Source organism: Sporothrix brasiliensis (genome assembly GCF_000820605.1).
Source record: "Sporothrix brasiliensis 5110 chromosome Unknown Cont16, whole genome shotgun sequence".
In the NCBI taxonomy this organism is placed as follows: domain Eukaryota; kingdom Fungi; phylum Ascomycota; class Sordariomycetes; order Ophiostomatales; family Ophiostomataceae; genus Sporothrix; species Sporothrix brasiliensis.
In genome coordinates, this window is record NW_024467135.1 from 790497 (window position 1) to 810514 (window position 20018).

Here is a 20018-nt window from a genome sequence, read left to right on the forward strand (position 1 = left end):
TGTCGAGGATAACCTGGCTGCCTGGATACACACTTGCCTCTCTCTTCCGTCTTATCCAGCCGCCCATATCTGTCGTTTCTCGTCGCACCCTCCTCTTCAGCATACACACACATACTTGCATATACTCCGTATCTGTATGGAGTGCTCCCTTCATGTACATCGTACGTTCCCCACACCTCGCTTCTCGTCTCGCTCTTGAATATCCAATCGTTCACCGGCCTTCGTCAGGCTCTCCCCTCCTCTTTTCCTAGGACACATGCCCGCCGTTCTCGAATCCTTCGCGCCTCTTCCTTCTGGGGTCTGTGCTCTTCCTCTTCTTTATTTTCCCCACTCTTCCTGTCTTTCTTCTTGGTCGATTCCCGGCCAGGTCGTTTGGCCCCTGCGGAACGCGTCTAAACCATGCGCTCCAGTGGTGCAAATAGGCGTGCGTCCACGGGCTCCATGGTGTGTCGGTCTGGCCTGGCGCTTGGCTTCGTCCCCCGTCTGTTGTTTGGACGTTCGTCGTTGTTTAGTCGACAAGGGTTTGGTGATGGGGCCATCTTAGACGCGGGTGACATGCCTCTCTTGCTTCCTCTGGGGACCCGGCCATCTCCAATCTTCCTTCTCTTCCTTCTCTTCCTTCTCTTCCTTGTCTTCCTTGTCTTCCTTGTCTTCCTTCACTCTCCTTGGGATTTGATCACGCTGGTCCCGGCTTTGCGGTGTGTTCTTCGATTTTCTTCGATTTTCTTACATTCTCCCAGATTTTCCCAGATTCTTTCGGTGGACGGGGTGCGGACAGCCACTTTTTGCAAAGTGACTTTACATCCAATGTGCCCAAGCTGCATCGGGCCTCTGCATCCTACATAGCCGCTGCACCTGCCCCAACACATCCACTGCATATCACTCCCACCTACATATTCTCTGCTTGCCCCAACCTTTCTTATATTGCCGGACATCTCTCTATTTCTCAGTCTCCATGTATGTGCCACTCTGTCCCTGTACGTCTCGCCCAGTCTTATTTGAACGACGTCTTTCCGCTCTCGCTGGTTTCTTCCTTCCTCTCTGATTTATTATATTGTATGATTCCTTCCCCGCCCGGCTGGTTTTTCTGCTGTTTTATGTTTTCTCTCTTTCCCCTTTCTTTTCCCTTTCTTTAGAGTTCAAGGCTATCTCCCAGCGCTGCACACTGCCTCCCACAACCCTTGGGCCTAGCTGGCGCCGCAGGTTAGCTACCTGGCTCCTGGTCGTTAGGGACAAACCATCGCAGTAACTCTGATCTTTGCTGCCGCTTTGTACGGAATATTATTACTTGCGTCCGTTGGTCGATTTACTGAACCGCCCAGGCCTCACTGCCGAACCATTTCCTATTCTTTCTTTTCTTTTTTCATGCGCACTTGTTAATATTTTATTTTATTTTATTTTTATTTTTTTTTGGCCCGTTACTGATCAGACGGTCTCTTACGACTTCTTACCGTGGAAGCAGTCGTCGTCCAAGTTTCGATTTCTAGACTGGTCAGACTTCCTCGTCGGTTTGAGCACTCTTCTTCCTCAAATTTCTTAGTTTCGCGCATTGCCTTGCCGTATTTGCAACCCAACGCGATTCCTCGATTCCCGGTTTACTCCTTCGCAATGTCGAGCTATAGCCCCCCCAAGAGGCCGCGGCTTTCTCTCCAGATCAAGGCTCTATCTACCGGCCCAAGCATTCGGACCTCACGAACACTTGCGGCCGTCGTCAATCCACGGTCGCCGACATCTTTCAACACATTATCCAATGTGTACTCCACGGCCATCGATCGATCAGCATCGACACCTGCACCAGTCACGGCGGAGCCCATCACGGCCATCAACATGACCGCTAAGAGTCTGCCTCAACTGCCGCGTTTGCAAATGCCTGGCAAAAGTGGACTGGACCACAGTGCGCACACGCCTTATGTGACAACTCAGTTTCCGGAGACGCCCCTGACCGCACGGCCAATGTCTCCTGCAGTGGCGAAGGATGTTGCCTTTCCAAGTACAATGATGACGGCTACGCCGCCTCTCTCTGCCGGGCCTATTGACCAGACAACTGCTCAGCCGCAAGTGTTCTGTTTTTCACCAGACGACGTACGGCGGCATAGTCAAAGTGACGGAAACACAGGCAATGCAAGCTTCCTTATTAGATCTGAAGATGGCTGCCCGGTGGATGGAGATGCCGACACGGCAAGCACAGATAGTTGCAGCGAGAGCAGTTTTACCGGTTCCGAGACAGGAATTGATACTCCATTTCCTTCTAACCTGCATTCGTCACCACCCCACTCACAATCTACAACTGGAGCGGCCGCCACGGCAAACGGTCGGGTCATAGTACCAGCTATTTCGATGCCCAGACGCCCGGCGCCATATGTGCACCCGCGGGCGCTTCACAGCATCCTGCGGAACTCGCCGTTGCCACCTTTTACGGCCTTGTCACCCACATCTGCCCGCCGGCAGTCGCAGCGGCTTATCGAGAAGGCTTCTCGGCGTGTCATGTATAATTCGCCCCTCACACAGACCATCACGACCAACTTATATACCAAATCGCACATTGACCTGCTGTGTGAAGAAGCCTCGCCGTTTTCCTCTCCGTTTTCCTCGCCAATGACATCCACGCCTACAGGGAACGACGCTGACACCGTGCTGGATTTAACTCTGGCCTACACTGGCAACGAGATCCGTGATGGTGGCACGACGCCAGGGCCGTTTGAAGAAATGCGTCGGCGCATGGCAGGTCTTGGCACGAGCAGTGCAAGCACGAGCACGGCAACAACACCCATATCGCCAGGCGGCATCCGCAAACGGAAACAACCGCGGAGGGACAAGAAACGCCGTTGGGTTTGGACCCTGGGCCACGACGAGGAGGAAGAGGCAACGCTGAGCGGTGCTATGATAGCGCTCAAAGCTGCTCAGATGGCCGAAGCAGCCGCCTTATCTACGGCAACACCAACGACGTCGCAAGCTGACGCGCTGGCAACACCATCGGATGCCGGCGCCGATGCGGATTTGAAGACACCCTTGGCACTACAGACGACCGCTTTTGCACACAGCCTTTACCCTGTATCGGTTGTCGCCAATGCTTTCAATGAGGATGTCGACATGCAAGACTCAGACGTCTCCGCAGTTGAGCCGAGCACAATGCCTGTCACAGGCGATGTGGCCACCGCAGCTGCGGAAGCGGACAAGGTGGTTGTACCCTCTGGACCGTCTAAACCCAAAGATGCACGCAAGCGAAAGAGCACACCTACCCCGTATGCCACGGACAGCGAGGGCGAGTCCGGCTGCGACGGCGACGGCGACGGCGACGGTTTCGGCCTTGAGGGCAGCACGTTTGGCGACGGCGACCGCAACCAAGCCCACGCCGCTGACACCGAAATGGACATGCAGACGCCCACCACCATACTTGGCAACCAATTGCAAGGTGCTTGGTTTCGGGCAGCAGCCGCCACAGCTGGGCGCGCAAGAACGGCACCATGGGATTTGTCGGGATGAGGGACGCGTGTAACACCGTGTGAGATGGAAAGCGATGATATGGAGTTCGAGAGGGGGAATGGGGGGCCGGGCCGACTATCCCTTTGTTATTTAGTGAGGCACTGATTTCATTGCCGCTTTGCATTGTTCACAGCGCAGGCGTTTTGTTTGAAGGATTTTACTTGATTCTTAAGAGCTACATCTATTGATTTATATTTGCTATGAGCACGTCGTTAAAAAAGTACGAGATCACTCACTACCTTGCGGCCGTTGTTACATAAATATTGCGAGTGGGTGAGACTGACAAGACGGCGGGGGCAACTTTCTTGCGTTGCAACAAAACTTGTGCGACGAAAATGCAGTGAATGAGAACACTGGTCGAACGAACTGCTCCAATGTTGTCTAGCAAAGCGCAAGGCTGCCCCTGGAAATAGTGCTTGACGGGCCAAACCTGTCAGCGGTTAGTGCCTACATAGTGCCAAGTGAGCCAGGTCCAGGCTTCGATTGCATCGCGATCGAGTCCCGTCGCTTGGCAAAGATCTTAGGAAGCGATCTGCTAGTCTATTTGGTTGGCACCTAGCCAAGATGCCAATGTCAAGCTGATGGATGACATGTTTTGCAAGCCGACTCCCGAGTGCTGCTAAAAACAATTTCACACGGTGTCGCACTGTAGTGATATAGTGGTGGTTCAATATTCCCCATAGTTTTTGTCCCACATAAAAGTGGCAATGACGTCATGGACGAGCTAGACTTTCATGCTTAGAACAGCAACCGATCGGCGACGACTCACTAATAGCCCACAATACTACCAGCATTTGCACTGTCTCTCAAACGTCGTAGCATTTGAGAAACAGTGCAAAGGAAACATTCCGATGCCTACTTCGTACGAATATTTCTTAGCTGAACATTCGACGTGCAGCCAATCTTTGCCAATTAGCGCTTGTTGTCATGACGGAGCCTGAAAGAAAAGTATTACTGCATGCACCTGCCCTGGCATTTTCCGCAGCTGGTACAAAGCGTTCCAAGGAGGCTAGGAAGCTCCCTGGCGAAGCAAGCCAAGTTCGTCATCGGCGGCAGCCGAAGTTATGAAATCATGGGTCGCTCTTTTGCGTTGCTGGGGACATGCCAAGTTTCGTACTCATCACCCCTCAAGTTGCTCCTTCCTTCTTTGGGGCCTCTTACTTTGTATCTACTTGGTGCCAATTGCCGGCGCCTGTACAAAACTTGCCATCCCCCCTCGTTTTTATGTTTTCTTCGTCCTTTCTATTTTTCACAAAGCCTTTGCCCGGCATTCTGCCATCCGCCGATTCTGAGACACAATGTCGAACACGCAGGAGAAGATAGTGCCTTCGGGCCAGCACTACTCTGGGGCCAACCGCATCCCCAACATCAAGCAGTTTATGGATAACCTCGACCAAGAGAAAAAACAACGTGATGCCCAAATCGATGCTCGGCTGCAGAAACAACAACCTGGCCAGCCTGGTGGTGAGACGGTTGACCACACGGCAAACGATGTCAGCGGCAAGCGACGCCGTGTTGTCACCGACCCGGTCACAGGGCGTGAGGTCGAGATTGACGACATGGATGGCAAGCTGCTCAAGTCCATTCAGAATCCCGTGCTGTCGGTGCCCAATGCCAACCTCGATAAGGAGACCACGGTCAAAACCGAAGCCACGCAGTCTGGCGAGGAGTACCGCCGCAACCAGGACATCACAGCACCGCCCGATCCGGTAGAGCCTGGCTCGACGAGCGATGTTCCCATCCACGGCGAGAAGACCAATGTGCTCTTCCACCCGACGCCCTCCGTTAGCTTCGAGCCCATGTACGTCGCACTCGAGGCGCGTGCCAATGTGCTGTGCGCCACCATCTTCATGGCCATTGTGCTTGTCGGCAAGCTCTTTGGCGGCCGCCTGCTGGGCTTGATCCCACTAGCCATATGTGTGGCCTCTGGCATCTTTCTCTGGTTCAAAGACCTCATTCGCCAGGGCCGCGACATGGAGTGGTCCAGCGAGCAGAAGCGGGGCGAGACGGCTGTCATTAATCTGATCCCTGAGTCGGTCGAGTGGCTTAACTCGGCCCTCGCGCTTATCTGGGGCCTGATTAACCCGGAAATGTTTGCCGGCGTCGCCGACACGCTCGAGGATGTCATGCAGGCCAGTGTGCCGGGAGTCGTGGATAACGTAAAGGTCAACGACATCTCGCAAGGCTCTAATCCCATCCGCGTTCTGAGTTTGCGTGCTCTCCCCGACTCTCATGTTAGCGACCTCAAGGAAGAGGTCCGCAAGGAGAACCAGCAGAACATGGACCCGCAAGAGGCCGCAGCTGAGGAGGAGGGTGGCGAGTTCTACAACCTTGAAGCCACCGTCGCCTACCACTCGCTACCCTCAGGCAGCGACGTTGCCTCAAAGGCCAAGAACATGGGCATGCAGCTGGTTTTCTACCTGGGTATCCGGGGCCTCTTTGGCGTCCCTTTCCCAATCTGGGTTGAGCTCAACGGCCTGGTTTGCACGGTTCGCATGCGTGTGGCCTTCTCGCCCGAGCCGCCTTTTGTCAAAACGCTCAGCTTCACGCTGATGGGTCTTCCCAAGATCGAGGCCAGCTGCATTCCGTTGGTGGAGAAGGGGGCCAATGTGCTCAACCTGCCCCTGATCTCCAACTTTGTCAACTGGACCATTGCCACGGCTGCCAATATGTATGTCGCGCCCAAATCCATGACGCTGGACATTGGTAAGATGCTTCAGGGCGACGGCATCCAAAAGGACACAACCGCGCTCGGCGTACTGTTCATTCGCATCCACAAGGCCACCGGTCTCAGTAAGCAGGATGCCCGCGGGTCGAAGGGCGGCGGCTCCGACCCGTACATCTGCGTGGCCTTCTCCAAGTTTGGTAAGCCGCAGTACTGCACGCGTGTCATCCAAGACGATCTCAACCCCGTCTTTGAGGAGTGTGCTGCCCTGATCGTCACACCCGACATTATCCGCGCGGATGAGCAGCTGTCGCTCGAGCTATGGGACAGCGACCGCTCGTCTGCTGATGATGTTGTTGGCAAGGTCGAGCTGAGCATCCAGAAATTGATTTCCCATCCCGGCAAGATGTTTCCACAAGTCTCGGGTCTGCGTGGTGTCAAGGCCGAGAGCAGTATGCCGGGTGACCTGCATTGGGAGGTGGGCTACTTCAGCAAGACCCAGTTCCGTCGCGCACTGCGCACCGACGGAAAGAACCCGTCACTGCCGAAGGAGCTGCGCGATGACCCCAAGTTCCAGGACGATCATGGCGTCATCACCAGCCCTGAGGAGGATGCAGTCGTCCACACACCGCCTGACCCTCTGTGGCCTAGCGGCGTCCTCAGTGTCGTTGTACACCAGGTGGTCGGTCTGGAGCTCGAGAATGTCAAAGGATCCAACGGCAAGCGCAAGGGCCGTGAGTACGAGCCTGCGCGGCCCGAGGCTGGTGAACTGAAAGAGGAGCAGGGCAAGAGGCTGCCGAGTGCCTACTGCACCATCATCATCAATGACGAGCTCGTGTACAAGACGCGCACCAAGGTCGTGTCGTCCAAGCCTATTTTTGAGGCCGGTACTGAGCGCTTCATCCGCGATTGGCGCTCTGCTATTGCCACCGTCACCGTCCGCGACTCGCGCAACCGCCAGCACGACCCAATCATTGGCGTCGTGCCGTTGAAGTTATCCGAGGTACTGTTGACGGGCAGCCAAAGCACACGCTGGTATCCTCTCGATGGCGGCATTGGCTTCGGGCGCATCCGTATCAGCCTGCTCTTCCGCTCCGTCGAGCTGACGCTGCCGCCCTCCCAAGTCGGCTTCGGCGAGGTCGGCACCTTCGAATTCCTCTCCGACTCCATTACATCCACACAGTATGCGCCGTCGTCCCGCGTCAAGATGCGTCTGCGCACCGGAGGCAGCTCTGCCAACATCCGTAGCGATAAGAGCAGCCGCACCGAGACCGGCCATGGTCTGCGCTGGGACATTAGCGGCATCGACGAGGAGGGCAAGGACCACGCGGCCAGGAGCGACAATCGTGTGCGCCTGCCCGTTCAGTACCGTTACCGGTCGCCTATTTTCTTTGAGCTTCATCCCGTCGGTCGCCGCGGTAAGGTTGCCTATGCTAGCATCTGGCTGCAAGACGTTGTCGATAACGAAGAAACCAGCTTCGACATTCCCATCTGGAAATGCGACAACCCACTACGCCTCTCTCAAAATTATATAACCGAGGAGAACTACCGCTCCATCCCAGACATCGACATTGAAGAGGTCGGCCGCTTGCAGTTTCGCGGTCGCTTTAAGCCCGGTATGGACCTCGAGCACCTCAAGTTCATCAGCGACAACGACTCGCGTGAGACCGTCGAGACTTGGGAGGCATGCTTTGCTGAAGGCGTCCGTGGTGAGGTGGTCAAGGCCGAGATCCCCAAGCACGTACAGAAGATGCACAACGAGTCCCTGTTAAAGAGCCGGGATGTGATTGCGTCGGCTTCCAAGGGTGACCAGCAAAAATGGCTGGCCAAGGACGGCACTGACTGGTCAGATGCTTTTGGCACAAGTGCAGACCGCCCCGAAGGTGCCACTGCCGTGGATACTGCCGCCGCAAATATGACCGGCGCCGATGTCGATGGCGTACCAAGCGGACCAAACCGTCAGGAAACGATGAACGACTTCGGTGGCCCCGGTGCTACTGGATACGTCGGCAATGACGAAGACGAGGATGCGTACGACTACGACGACGATGACTTCGATGAAGACGACTTCGACGAGGACGATATTGAAGAGGACGAAGATGGCGAGCCGCGTATTCGCAGCACAGCTGACGCCGCTAGTCGGAGTAGCCGGCACAGAAGTATGCGTGGCGCTCAAAACAGTGGCCACCATTCTCAGCCCTCAGGCGATTCTGTCGATCTGGGCATCAACGACGCCTCGTCCACGGCGAATAGTGCCAGGCACAGTCGTACCAACAGTGGAGCTACGGGCGGTGTCTTGTCGTCAAGGATCAGCGATGGCGCCGGCAGCAGCAATGGACAGAATAGCTCCAAGAGCGTAGATGGAACAAGTGTGTCAGGATCGCGCCGAAAGAGCATCAGCAGCATCAGCAACCCCATCAAGCAGTACAAGGATTACAAGTCCCGAAACCGTGACCTGCATCGCCGCCACCGAGGGTTAATGCAATGGTAAGAATCATACCGTCTTGTCAGCGACCATCAGGCCATACATAAGAGTCTTGGGCACTAACATGAAACAGGAAACCCATGCGCAATATGCAGTTTGCCAAGGACGAGGCGACGTTTGCCGTCCGCCGGGTGCTGAACGTCGGCAAGCTTACCGGGCGTTCACCGGACGTGGAGACAGAGGTGTAAACATTTAGCAGTCTCTTTGGCTATGTTATATATATATATATATATATACTTCTAGTGTCATTTTGCGCAATATGCGATATATCAATATATAAATTGGTAGACTTAGGGGGAAAATAAGCACAAAAACTTAAAAGGTCACAAAGAGACTGTGGGAATGAAAAACAGAATGGGTTTGATCAATATACACTACGTACTCCCTACAAGAAGAATAGTAGAATTTTGATAGAAAAGGAAGACCGTAACCAGAATGTAACCCCTTAGTCTAGTCGAATGCCCGCCTCCTTGCGCTTTTTGAGCTGCTGTGCCGTTGCAGAGCTCATGCCGACATTCTGGCTGGCGTCCAAGATGCCCTCCGCCATGTGACGCTTCTCGGCCTCAATCTTCTTCAACATCTTGTCCGTCTTCCCACGGCCACTGGTCTTGCCATGAAATCCATGACTCAGAGCTATGTGCATGTTAGCATTTAAATCTTGCAAAAAAAAAAAAAGGGGGGGGGGGGGTGGGTGAAAGCCGGATAAGGTAAAAACGCACCTCGGAAAGCCTCCTTCTGGTTCAGCTCTCGGCCGTGCTCGTCAACGTATTCTAGGTTAAAGTTCGGCGTGTAGCTCTTGTTGAACATGTCTTGCAGCATGCGCGATGTCTGGAACTCGCGCTGTGCGTTCTGTTTCCGGGCATACTCTTCGCGCTCACGCACAGACATACGCGACATGGGGCCGGATGTCCGGTCATGCTCGCGCTTGCGACGTGCCTCGTCTTCCAACCGTGCGAGCTGTACCCGTTTTTCTGTGACGAACTTTTGGTGCGCCCGCATGCGCGCGTTCCTCTCGGAGGCACCCACACCGTCGTCCCCGCCTTCGCCATCTAGAATGCCGCGTCCCCGCAAGATCGACAGCGTCGCGCCCAAGCCTTCACTGATCTTCTTCTCCTCCTCAAGACCGCCACCGTTGTCGTGGTGGGATGCACTCCTGCCCTCCCATTCATTGCGTGCGTTTTCTCCGTCCGCGCCCCCATCCTTCATCGCAACATCCTCGTTATCGCTCTCTTCCATGGCTGTCACTGACGATGCTAGGGCTTGTTTTCTGGGCCGTGGGGAATCATCTTCACGGTCCTCTCGCCGCTTCAAGTTGTTGATGAATTCAGCCGTCTCGTCAATGACAAGGCCGCCAGTTGCAGGGGTGGCGTCACCATCGCCATTCTCGCCATTTTCTGCAGGCGCTGCAGGCTCCTCTCGTAGTTGTTTGGCAACGTCTTCTGGTCGAGTCCGCTTCCGTTTTTTCAGAGCTTCACGTCGTTGCAGGGCCAGTGAGGCTTGCAGTTCGTCGTCATCGCGGAAAAGCTCCTCTGCATCCATGGCCCGGCGCTTTCGCCTCTTGGCCGCTAGCTCTATCCCATCATCAAGGTCCATCTCCGCATAATCGACAGCGCCGCTATTGTTGCCTTCGTTGTCGGCGGCGGAAGCCGGAAAGAGACCTTCGTCATCATCTCCACCTCGTGTTCGTGTCTTTTTGGTCTTGGACGTCTTCTTCTTTGGTTTCTTCATCTTTATTTCAGGCGCGTCGAGGTAATCGGATGAAGGCATGCCAGACAGAATGTCATCGATAGCCAGGTGTTGTTGATCTGCAGCCTGGCCATTGGTAGCGGCCGCGCCTGTGTTGGAGGCGCCCGGTGCAGCACCTTTGCTCCCGCTACCTAGACCCAGGATCGCATTTGGGTCAAGCGTAAAATGCTTTCGCTTTTTGCCGTAGATCTCCTCATCGTAATGGCCAAGGATCGTGTGTGAGCCTTCGTCATTATTCAGAGGGTCATAATTGGGACGCTTTTTCTTCAATGCCAGACGCTCTTGAAGTTGCTCTTCCTCGCGCAAGCCAAGGTTTTCCAGCTCATCGCCCTCATCCTCGTTGTCCAATACTGTCGCGTCCTTGAGCGTGAGGATTTGGTCGTCGCCGTCCAGGAGCGACGCCATGTCATGTCCCACCTTCACACCTGTCAGAAGGTCGTCATCGCCCTCGCCCTCGCTCGACGCACCTGCAGCTCGCCGCCGCCTCCGCCGTTCCTCCTCGGCCGTCGCAGCTTCGCTGGCCTTTTGCTTCTCTTCAACCTTGCCAATTTTCTTTTGGCGCTTTTTTTGTCCGCGCAGCCACGACTTGGCGTCACCGTCAGCATCAACACCGTCTTCATCATCCAGGTCACCCAGCGTTTTGCCCTCAAGAAGTGCGTGTCGTTGTGCTTTCTCGCGTGCACGCTTCACGGCCGCTGCCTTCTCTTCGCGCCGGCGTTTGGCCAACTGGGCATGCTGCACCTGCTTGAAGTTGTCAAAGGCTGCCGCGTGGCGGCCCTCAAGTGTTGCCATGGGGTCGTCTTCTTCGCCATCGTCATCATCGTCATCATCGTCGTCATCTTCATCGCTGTTTCTCGACTGTGGCTCCTGGCCTGGAATAGGCAAAGGCTTGAGGCCCATAGACTCTCGAAGGCGGTTTGCCTCTTCGAGCGTTGCGAGGTCCATAGCGGTGACAGCTTGTGTTGGACTAAATGGTATTGATATTGTATCGAGCTTCTATTGATCGGGTAGATGCAAGCTTCGCGTCGAACGAGGCCGTTGAAGTCCCTGCAAAGAAGTTTTTATTGAAGTCGTCACGGTTGTCGAGAGGAGAGGTCGTCACTATATTGATACTTTGCCTCGCTGTATGCCTAAAGATCCGCTGTAGATTCGCCCCATCAAAAGCTGTTTACAAGAGCCGACCGATAAGATAACGAAATGGCTCGTTAGCGTTCGTTACACGTGATGCGGTAAACAAATCGTCTTTCGTAATCACTACGAAAAAAAATTAATATGGGTCTAGAGCTCCATCATAAATATTGCGCCGCAAATTTTCCTGAGCTTCTTTTCCCTCTTTCTTCTCCTTCTTCTTCAATCACGGATCTGTGCCCAGCCGTCCTCTGCTTGCTGCGCTTTCGGGCCGGCGAGTTCAGAGTCGATGACTGCGGCAGTTCGATACATCCTATGGAGACATCGCATTCTTCTGCCTCGCGGCGGCGGTATGGTGTCAAGTTCCTATCGACAGGTCCCAGAGCAATCGAGTCGTCCTGGAGAGATGCTGAGTTCGCCGTAACAAGCTGAGCGACGCGGACTAGGAAGGCTCGAGACCGTCATATTCCAAGCCGTTTTCCGACGATCGTCGATCCATGAGGTTAGGGGAAAACCATGACTCTGGTCACAAATATTTACACTTTTCTGCGGATAATTGTCAACAACGATTGATGGTTTGTCCATTTCAACGCTTTCACGCCGAGTTGCCGGTTGTATTAAGTATCGCACGCCGAACTGCTGCCGTGTTTGCGCTTTGCTCGCATGTTTTGAACATGTTACTGTCATTGATGACTGGGAGCACGTAAGTACAGCGCTGTGTCGGTAGCGCTCACATTGGTCGTATCTCACGTCTACATGCGATGTTCGGGCCTACCCTATTTTCCTTCTACGCACCTCCTTTTATCCCCCGCTGTCTGGGGCCGGACACAAACGCGCACGTTGGATGCATCGTACCTCCACGTCTCACAAGTACTTGTTCTCCAGCTCGCGTATCAGTGTGTCCACAGCCCACTCCAGCGTCGTTAACATATCGATGTCGATGCCCTTGTCCAGCTGGGTCAAAATGCCGTTTGCCTCAAGCGTTGCTTTGTTCGGGGTGCCTTCCACATCGCCATTGTCAAACAGCCACTTATGCGCCTCGACATAGTTAGGCCATACAATTTTGTCAACGTAACCTGGCGGGTCCTTCCAGAAGCCCTCGAGGGTCACGTAGCCGTCCCGCGCCTCACGACGCTGCGTCGCCTTTGCGTGGCTCACCCGTAGGAACAGACGCACGTCGATCAGCTCCATGGACGCGCGTGTTTTCTCTGAATACAACAGGAAGCCATCGAAAAAGCAAATCCGTAGTGTGTTGCCGCCTCCGCCGCCCCTTACGAGCTTGTTGCCTGGCTGGCCCGGTTGGAGCCAGGCTTGGACTTTGGCCTTCTGCGCCTCAATTGCAGCATCGGGAACAGGGCAGTTGCCGACAGAGTTCTGGTCTTCCTTAGAGAAAAGAGAGGGCTGCGGATGCGATGGTGTGAGCGGAGAGGTTTGTATACAAGATGGAGGGGAGGGGTGGGGGGGAGGAAGAGGGGGCGTCGAGGTTCGACATGGCCGGTTGCCATGATCTGTGCGGCATGACAAATGAGAGTTGCGACTGACCGGCAGAGTACCCTGCGTGCGGATGTGGAGGAGCGCCTTTTCCATGTCGGGGAGTGAGAGTGCCTCTGCACAGTCCCAGTCGGCAAGACCATCGACTGATATGGGAATGCTGCACGGCGGGCGTTAGAACGTGGTTTGACAAGAAAGATTGAATCTGAGCCTGGGGCGGCATACAGTCACAGCCGCGGCCACTCACTCCTTGTCATTCTTGTAGAAGTCGTCTTCGTGGAGAATAAACGAGTTTGGGAAGACATCGCGGAGCAGCCTTGCCAGCGTCGTCTTGCCGCTGGACGAGCAGCCGCTGATGCCAACAACTATGGCCCTACGATCGACAGTGGCCATGGTGGGAAATGTGCGGACAGTGGGAGGATTTGGGTGGCAAACGTTCACCTGTCACACGGAAAAAGTGAAGCAGATACGTCAGATTGGTTTCTACGTATTTTAACGGGGAATAAAAGATGTAATGACTCTGGACACATCGTCTCCCCCGAAGCTATCTGCTACGGGCATTGCGCCCACTATCACTGCCTTGGGTGGGCGTTTCCACCTGCAAATAGCGGGGTGCTAGGCGCTCTGGCTCGAGGCCAGTGGCCAAGATCGGCAGGTGGTTAACGTACCTCCGATGGACTGTTGTTGAAAAATGGCGGTCACGTGTGCGTACCACAAACAGTCCGCCGCCTCCAAAGCATGGGAAATGCGCTCTGCGTGACCCGTCGACATATCGAGACGCCGTACGAGCGCCTGCGCAGCATCCTCTCCATCGTCATGCCCACGACCTTTTCTCACAGAAGCTTCAGGTGGCCCGTAATCTTGTCTACCAGGCTCTTCGGCGCCGGGCCGACACCGAGCACGGTGAGACTCCCAGACTCGATCTGTGTACGCCCTGCGTCGGCAATTACCTCGGCCGTCACGCCTAGGCTATGTGCAATACCCATGAGTGTCACAAGCGTATCCTCGCCCTTGGCCTGCACAGCAATCTTGGCCTGACCACGGCGCTCCCAGCGCTGTAGTAGACGGGCGGCACTCGATGTCGGGTCGCGTCCGGCAGCACGGCGGAGGATCTTGTAGCAAGCCAGCGTGGCATGACCGCATTGGGCAGCAATTTTGCCTGTTTTTGTTAGCCTCTGTGTGTCGTACATTTAATATTTAGACTTGGAGAAAGGAGGACAGCTACCCTCCCACAACTCACCTTTTGTCATGCCCAGATCTGTCCGCACAACAAGCACCAGTTTGCACTCCTCGTCGCCCGAGTGGCTGTGGGTATGGCGCGCTTTCTCCTTCTCCTTGTCCTTGCTGCTCTTCTTCTTCTTCTTGCTGCTCGTGCTGCTGCCCGCTACACTGGATGCCCGCAAGCCGTCCCGTACATCGGCCTCGTCGCCATTGGCCCAGTTTGGCGCATGGTCCAGCAGGATACCGTCGTCCACGTCCGAGGCCTCACTCTCAAACGGATCGGTCAGGTTCCGCCGCCGCTCCTCGGCTAACTCGGGCGAGATCAGGTAGCCGCGGGTCGAGTAGATGCCAAAGAGGAGACCTGTCACAAACGCGACAGCACTCGTGCTGATGGCCACCGCCGTCGGGTTAGCCATGGTTCGGTCAGCCCACGCAGCCATTGTCGGGAGCGAATCGTCCGGGGATTAGGTCTTCTGGAAATGCGGCCGCCCAGGAGAGCGTTTTAGAGTGGGAAAGTGGAAAATGAGTGTCGTGGTTAAGGTATTGTGGTTAGTATGTGCGTCGACTATAACAACTTTTGTGCCATTTTTCAAACCCCAACGCAAAGCAATAGCGGCCAGGAACATTGGCAGGCCCAGACTGTCTGGCGCGAAAGGAGCAGGGCCAGGCCAAGGGGCTTGGACACTAATTAGTTGCGTTTCCAGGGGAAGTCTAAGCCCTTCAGGGGCCATCGCTCGGTTGCCAGCGCCGCTGTGACGCTCTACCCACGTGAAAATGATTGTTGTCACTTGCCACTTGGGGCAGCATGTGGAATTGATACAATGCTAAAAGCCAACTCAAGTCACAAATATGAATACTACGTCCGCCGTATTATGCCGTTGGGAGTATCTTGCTTTGCACCACTGCTTTTTACCTTTAAAATGGGTATGATATGACTAAATAGTACATAAGTCTATTTTTGCTGCCTCTCCAAGAACGCCAGAAAGACAAAGCTATAAAGCAACACAGAGCAATAGCCGCAGGCTTCCGTACACATTAATCTTTGCGGACGAACCGCCCCAGAGCCGGGCCCAATTCGGCCTTGGCCTCCTTTAGCTTGTCGTCCTTGCGAGTTTGGGTCTCCTTCCAGATCTCGTCTACTTTCATGCGCTTCTCGTCGATGACATTCTTCTTCCGTTGCTTCCGCAGGTACTTCTTCAGAGCCGTGCTTTTGCCTCGCGCCTTGTTCCGAATCTCCGCCGCAATGTCCACAGGTACCGCGTCGAGGTCTTGCTCTGCCCGCCGCTGCTTCTCCGAGCGGAGATCCAGCTTGCCGATAAAGTTGGGATCCAATGCGATCATCTCCGGCTGCAACTTATTCAGCAGGCCCTTGACTTCAGCCTCCTGCCGCTGTTTGGCCGTCTCGTAGGGATTCACCTCCAGAGCGTCGAAGTTGGCCTCACCGGCTCCGGGAATGATCAACGAGGAGAAGCCGGCGTTGTGGCTCACGCCGAGGACATCCTCGAAAGGACAGAAGCGCACGCGTTCAATTGCCTTGCCATCGCCACCCCAGGCCATGTAAGGGCTTTGCACCTTCTCAGCCGTCGCGCCGGGGCCCGAAAGAATGCCCTTCCACACCGTCGCCCGTGTTCCGTGGCCTACGGCCGTAAGGCCCTTGTCGGATATGGCGAGCGACGTTGCAGGACCGTTTGTAAAGTAGGAATTGATCTCGCCCTTGAACATGCGGATATCCCATACGTTCATACGGCAGTCCTGGCCTGCCGAGACCATGTATCGACCCTCGCGATCGATCGCGAGGGAGCGCACTGGCCCACGATGTGCCAGCATCTTGACCAGGGGTTCGGACGAGTTCGGTGACCAAAGTGTGACGGTGCCATTCTGGTGGCCGGTATGGAGAATAGCGTTGTGCGGGTTTTGCGTCAGAGACACAGGAGTGCCCGACTTGGTAAAGATTTCGGAGACGAGCTGTCCCGTCGACACGTCCTGGTACTTGAGATGACCGGACATGCCCATCGTTGCCAGAAGGAAATGGTACGGCAGGAACTCCATGTGCGATACCTCGACATGTTTCCGCAAGCAGTGGAGCTCGACGCCATTGCGGTCGTAGATGTAGGTATAGCGCTTTTGCGCCACCGCAAAGTATTGGTTGTTGTGCAGCCACCGAATGTCGCGCACCGTCTCGCCCAGTTGCAGCTCGCAGCCCAGTTTGCCCTCACGCCAGTCCATTGTTGCAACATGGCCCTTGCGTCCAGCAAGCAAAAGCTCACGGCCCGTCCGTGTGAATTCGCAGAGGTAGGGGCCCAACTGGTCAAGCTTGAGGTCAAACCGCTTCTGTGCCGCCGCCACTGCCACGCTTCGGGCCACTTCATCCTGCCGCACCCGGTATGTGCGCTCCAACTCGGTCTCGGGCTCTAGGAATCCACCCGCATGTTCGAGAAGGAGTTCCGCGTCCTTCGCTTGGTCAGCTGCTCGTTGAAACCGCGTCTCCAGGTTGCCAAGGTTCCGCTTGAGCTTCTTGTCTTTGATGTTCTTGATGTCGATCTGCCGTCCTCGGCCGTATTCCTTCTGTGCCTGCTTGTGTCGCCGTATCCGTTCTTGCTCGTCTTTGGACCGGAGATCGAGTCTCAAATCGTACACCTTTTCGGCTCCATTGTCGTAGCGCGCTACAGCACCCGTCTTTGTCACCCGTCCCGAGCCCGAAATGGTCGCCATCGTCTTTTTCGCCGGCGATTGTGACCGGTTTGCAGATTCGTTCATCGTGCTGACGGTATCAAGTATGGTTGTGATGGGCAAAAAGAGCGGCAGAAAACAGCGTCACAAATAATTTCTGCGGTTTGACAGAGCATGGCGACTTGCTTAAAAAGTTTGGGAAACAGTTCAGCCCCATAAAAAAAATCTTATCAGTAATTCATGTTATCGGCTTATCGATAACCGCTACCACCCCACCAAAACATCAACTATTGCCAGCCAAAAATTCTGCCACTTGACTGTTATATTTTTTAAAGAGAAAAAAAAAGGCAGGTCGCCGAGGAGGAACGTTATCATAACACGCAGTCAACAAATACAAATTTAAATAGCCTTTCGGGAGATATCCGCCGAACTTTTGAGGAATATACTTAGAACGACAAACTCAAACATACTAGAAAGGTCGGGATTCGAACAAAATGCCATCCTCTATGGCAGGCCACAGCCACAAGTCGACGACGAAAGTCAGTCACAAGCCATTCAAGGCTGCTGGCAAGGGCCGCCGTCATAAGGGTTAGTAACGAGAAAGCAAACCAAGAAGAAAATAAGGAGGAATTTTGTCTAACATGAACGTACAAATATATAGGCAAAACTGCCGACGAGAGACCGAGAACTCCCCACCAACAAGTCATGTCCAAGCTGGACCGTCGTAACCAGAATCGTCAGCGTCAACTCGAGAAGCAGAAGGAGCATCGCCTCGAGTCCTCTATTTTCTCGGGGCGTGATGCCGCCCCGCGAAATGTTGCTGTTATTCCCCTGTGCGGTGACTGTGATGCTGCTGCCGCTGTTCGGGCTCTGAACAGCAGCCTCGATACCGAGACAGCGATCAACTCGACGGGGGGCGCACTGCGCGTTCCCATTGAGCGTTTCAAGCAACAACTTCAGTACATCGTCGTTCCCTCCGACCGCGATATACTTGCGAGCATTGACGCTGCGCGTGCTGCGGACTTTGTTTTGCTCATAATCTCTGCCACTGAAGAGGTTGACGAGCGCGGCGAGCTAATTCTGCGCAGTGTGGAGAGCCAGGGCCTATCGACACTGTTCACCACTGTGCACGGCCTGAACAGCATCGAATCCGCAAAGCAGCGCTCGAGCACGCTCGATTCACTCAAGTCATTTATGCGGCACTTCCATCCCGATCAAGAGAAGCTTTTTGCACTCGACAACCGCCAAGATTGCTCCAACCTGATCCGGTCACTGTGCAGCTCCACACCAAAGGGAATCCACTGGCGCGACGAGCGCAGCTGGATGTTTGTGGAGGACGTTCAGTTCGGCTCAACAGACGACGATGCGGCAGCCGTGCTGACGGGCGTCATTCGCGGCCGCGGTCTCAAGGCCGACCGCCTGGTGCAGGTTGGTGACTGGGGTACTTTCCAAATCGACAAGATCACAGCGGCAAACCTCGACCACAGGAAGCCCAAGGCTGCCGCTGCCGAGCCCATGTCTGTGGATGGCCCGGAAGGCGAAGAGGGCGTGCTAGATGTCGCCAGCGAGGACCGCGATGATCTGGCCGAGCTGGCTCCGGAGGGCGCCCTGCTCAGTGACAGCGAAGATGATGAAATGGACGCCGACGACATGGACGGTCGGTCAGCCGCTACTGCGAGTCGTAAAGGTGTGCTTCTCGACGATCACCACTACTTTTCGGAGGAAGAAGATAAAAAAGCGTTGCCTGCCAGACGTCTTCCCAAGGGCACGTCGGAGTACCAGTCTGCCTGGATTCTCGACGATGCGACATCCGAGTCGGGCTCCGACATGGACGACGACGAAGATGAGGCCATGGCTGGGAATGAGGGCGACAATGGAGAGAAGGCGCACCCAGCCGACGGCATGGAGGGCATTGCCCAGTATGCACCGACCGAACCGGGCGCTGGACCGTCCGAGTACCCACAATCGGAGGCGTACATTGAACAGGATGACGAGAAAGAAGCTGAGCAGCTCGCGCTCTACAGATCGCAGAAGAGATCGGAGGCGGAGGACGATCTGGAGTACCCTGACGAAATTGAGCTCCACCCGAATGTTTTAGCGCACCAGCGGTTGGCCCGATACCGTGGCCTAAAGAGTCTTCGCTCCAGCCGATGGAACGAGAAGGAGGACCGCCCACATGAGCCCGAAGATTGGCGGCGCTTACTGCGCATTCCCGATTACCGTGCGTCCCGTATCCGGTCGACTCGTGAGGCTCTGATCGGCGGCGTTGCTCCAGGTACGCGTGTGAGTGTGCATCTTGCAAAAGGCGTCCTCCCAGAGACGGTTCGGGCAGCCTACAGCCCCAGTAAACCCGTGACGCTGTTTTCTCTGTTCCGGCACGAGAACAAGCAGACCGTTGTCAACTTCCTCATCAACCTCAGTGCGGAAGAGCCGCGGTCGATCAAGTCCAAGGAGGAGATCATTGTCCAATGCGGTCCTCGGCGCCTGGTTGTCAACCCTCTTTATTCGCAGAGCGGAGTTACACCCAACGACGTACACAAGTTCTCCCGGTTCCTGCACCCGGGCCAGTCGGCCGTGGCTAGCTTTGTCGGTCCCGTCACCTGGGGCTCCGTGCCTACACTTTTTTTCAAGCTTGTGACAAACAGCACCGTGCCCTTGTTGCCAGGCGTTTCCGCCCCCCCAAACATGAGACTGATTGGTACCGGCACGGCTCTCCCGCCTTCAACGTCGCGTGTTGTCGCAAAACGTGTGGTCCTTACCGGCCACCCTTACCACATCCACAAGAAGATCGTGACCATCCGGTACATGTTCTTCAACCGGGAGGACGTTGAGTGGTTCAAGGCCTTGCCGTTGTGGACGAAGAGAGGCCGGAGTGGTTACATTAAGGAGCCACTCGGCACACACGGTTATTTCAAGGCGACGTTCGATGGCCGCATCAACCCGCAGGACAGTGTTGGTGTCAGTCTGTACAAGCGGGTGTGGCCGCGGAAGGCTATACCTTTCCAAGAGTGGGCCTCCACCACAGCATCCGACAATCTAGTGCAGCCGGACGGCGATGAGATGGACGAAGACATGGCATAAAAGGGCGGAAAGGAAGATGATTTGGCATACATTTCAGGTATAGGCATA

The 20018-nt window shown here is 55.2% G+C and overlaps 7 protein-coding genes across 7 annotated transcripts; 3 read left to right on the forward strand and 4 right to left on the reverse strand.

Annotated features, from left to right (window-relative positions):
• Positions 1-2595: 2595 nt before the first annotated feature.
• SPBR_04381 (uncharacterized protein) lies at positions 2596-3483 on the forward strand (the record flags this gene model as incomplete). The annotated part of the gene is made up of 1 exon (XM_040762664.1): positions 2596-3483. One exon carries the CDS (start codon positions 2596-2598, stop codon positions 3481-3483), a length of 888 nt encoding a protein of 295 aa, XP_040621503.1.
• Positions 3484-4781: 1298 nt separating this feature from the next.
• On the forward strand, positions 4782-8821 carry SPBR_04042 (uncharacterized protein; the record flags this gene model as incomplete). Its single annotated transcript, XM_040762326.1, has 2 exons — positions 4782-8635; positions 8707-8821. 2 exons carry the CDS (start codon positions 4782-4784, stop codon positions 8819-8821), a joined length of 3969 nt encoding a protein of 1322 aa, XP_040621504.1.
• A 257-nt stretch (positions 8822-9078) lies between these two features.
• SPBR_04128 (U4/U6.U5 tri-snRNP-associated protein 1) lies at positions 9079-11324 on the reverse strand (the record flags this gene model as incomplete). The annotated part of the gene is made up of 2 exons (XM_040762411.1): positions 9079-9266; positions 9353-11324. The coding sequence occupies 2 exons, from the start codon at positions 11322-11324 to the stop codon at positions 9079-9081; spliced, it is 2160 nt and encodes a 719-aa protein (XP_040621505.1).
• A 1047-nt stretch (positions 11325-12371) lies between these two features.
• On the reverse strand, positions 12372-13391 carry SPBR_04340 (nicotinamide riboside kinase; the record flags this gene model as incomplete). The annotated part of the gene is made up of 3 exons (XM_040762623.1): positions 12372-12908; positions 13050-13158; positions 13246-13391. The coding sequence occupies 3 exons, from the start codon at positions 13389-13391 to the stop codon at positions 12372-12374; spliced, it is 792 nt and encodes a 263-aa protein (XP_040621506.1).
• Positions 13392-13831: 440 nt separating this feature from the next.
• On the reverse strand, positions 13832-14659 carry SPBR_04406 (peptidyl-tRNA hydrolase, PTH2 family; the record flags this gene model as incomplete). Its single annotated transcript, XM_040762689.1, has 2 exons — positions 13832-14157; positions 14239-14659. 2 exons carry the CDS (start codon positions 14657-14659, stop codon positions 13832-13834), a joined length of 747 nt encoding a protein of 248 aa, XP_040621507.1.
• Positions 14660-15254: 595 nt separating this feature from the next.
• SPBR_04185 (U3 small nucleolar RNA-associated protein 7) lies at positions 15255-16976 on the reverse strand (the record flags this gene model as incomplete). Its single annotated transcript, XM_040762468.1, has 1 exon — positions 15255-16976. The coding sequence occupies one exon, from the start codon at positions 16974-16976 to the stop codon at positions 15255-15257; it is 1722 nt and encodes a 573-aa protein (XP_040621508.1).
• Positions 16977-17594: 618 nt separating this feature from the next.
• Positions 17595-19970, forward strand: SPBR_04115 (pre-rRNA-processing protein TSR1; the record flags this gene model as incomplete). Its single annotated transcript, XM_040762398.1, has 2 exons — positions 17595-19164; positions 19207-19970. The coding sequence occupies 2 exons, from the start codon at positions 17595-17597 to the stop codon at positions 19968-19970; spliced, it is 2334 nt and encodes a 777-aa protein (XP_040621509.1).
• Positions 19971-20018: the final 48 nt, after the last annotated feature.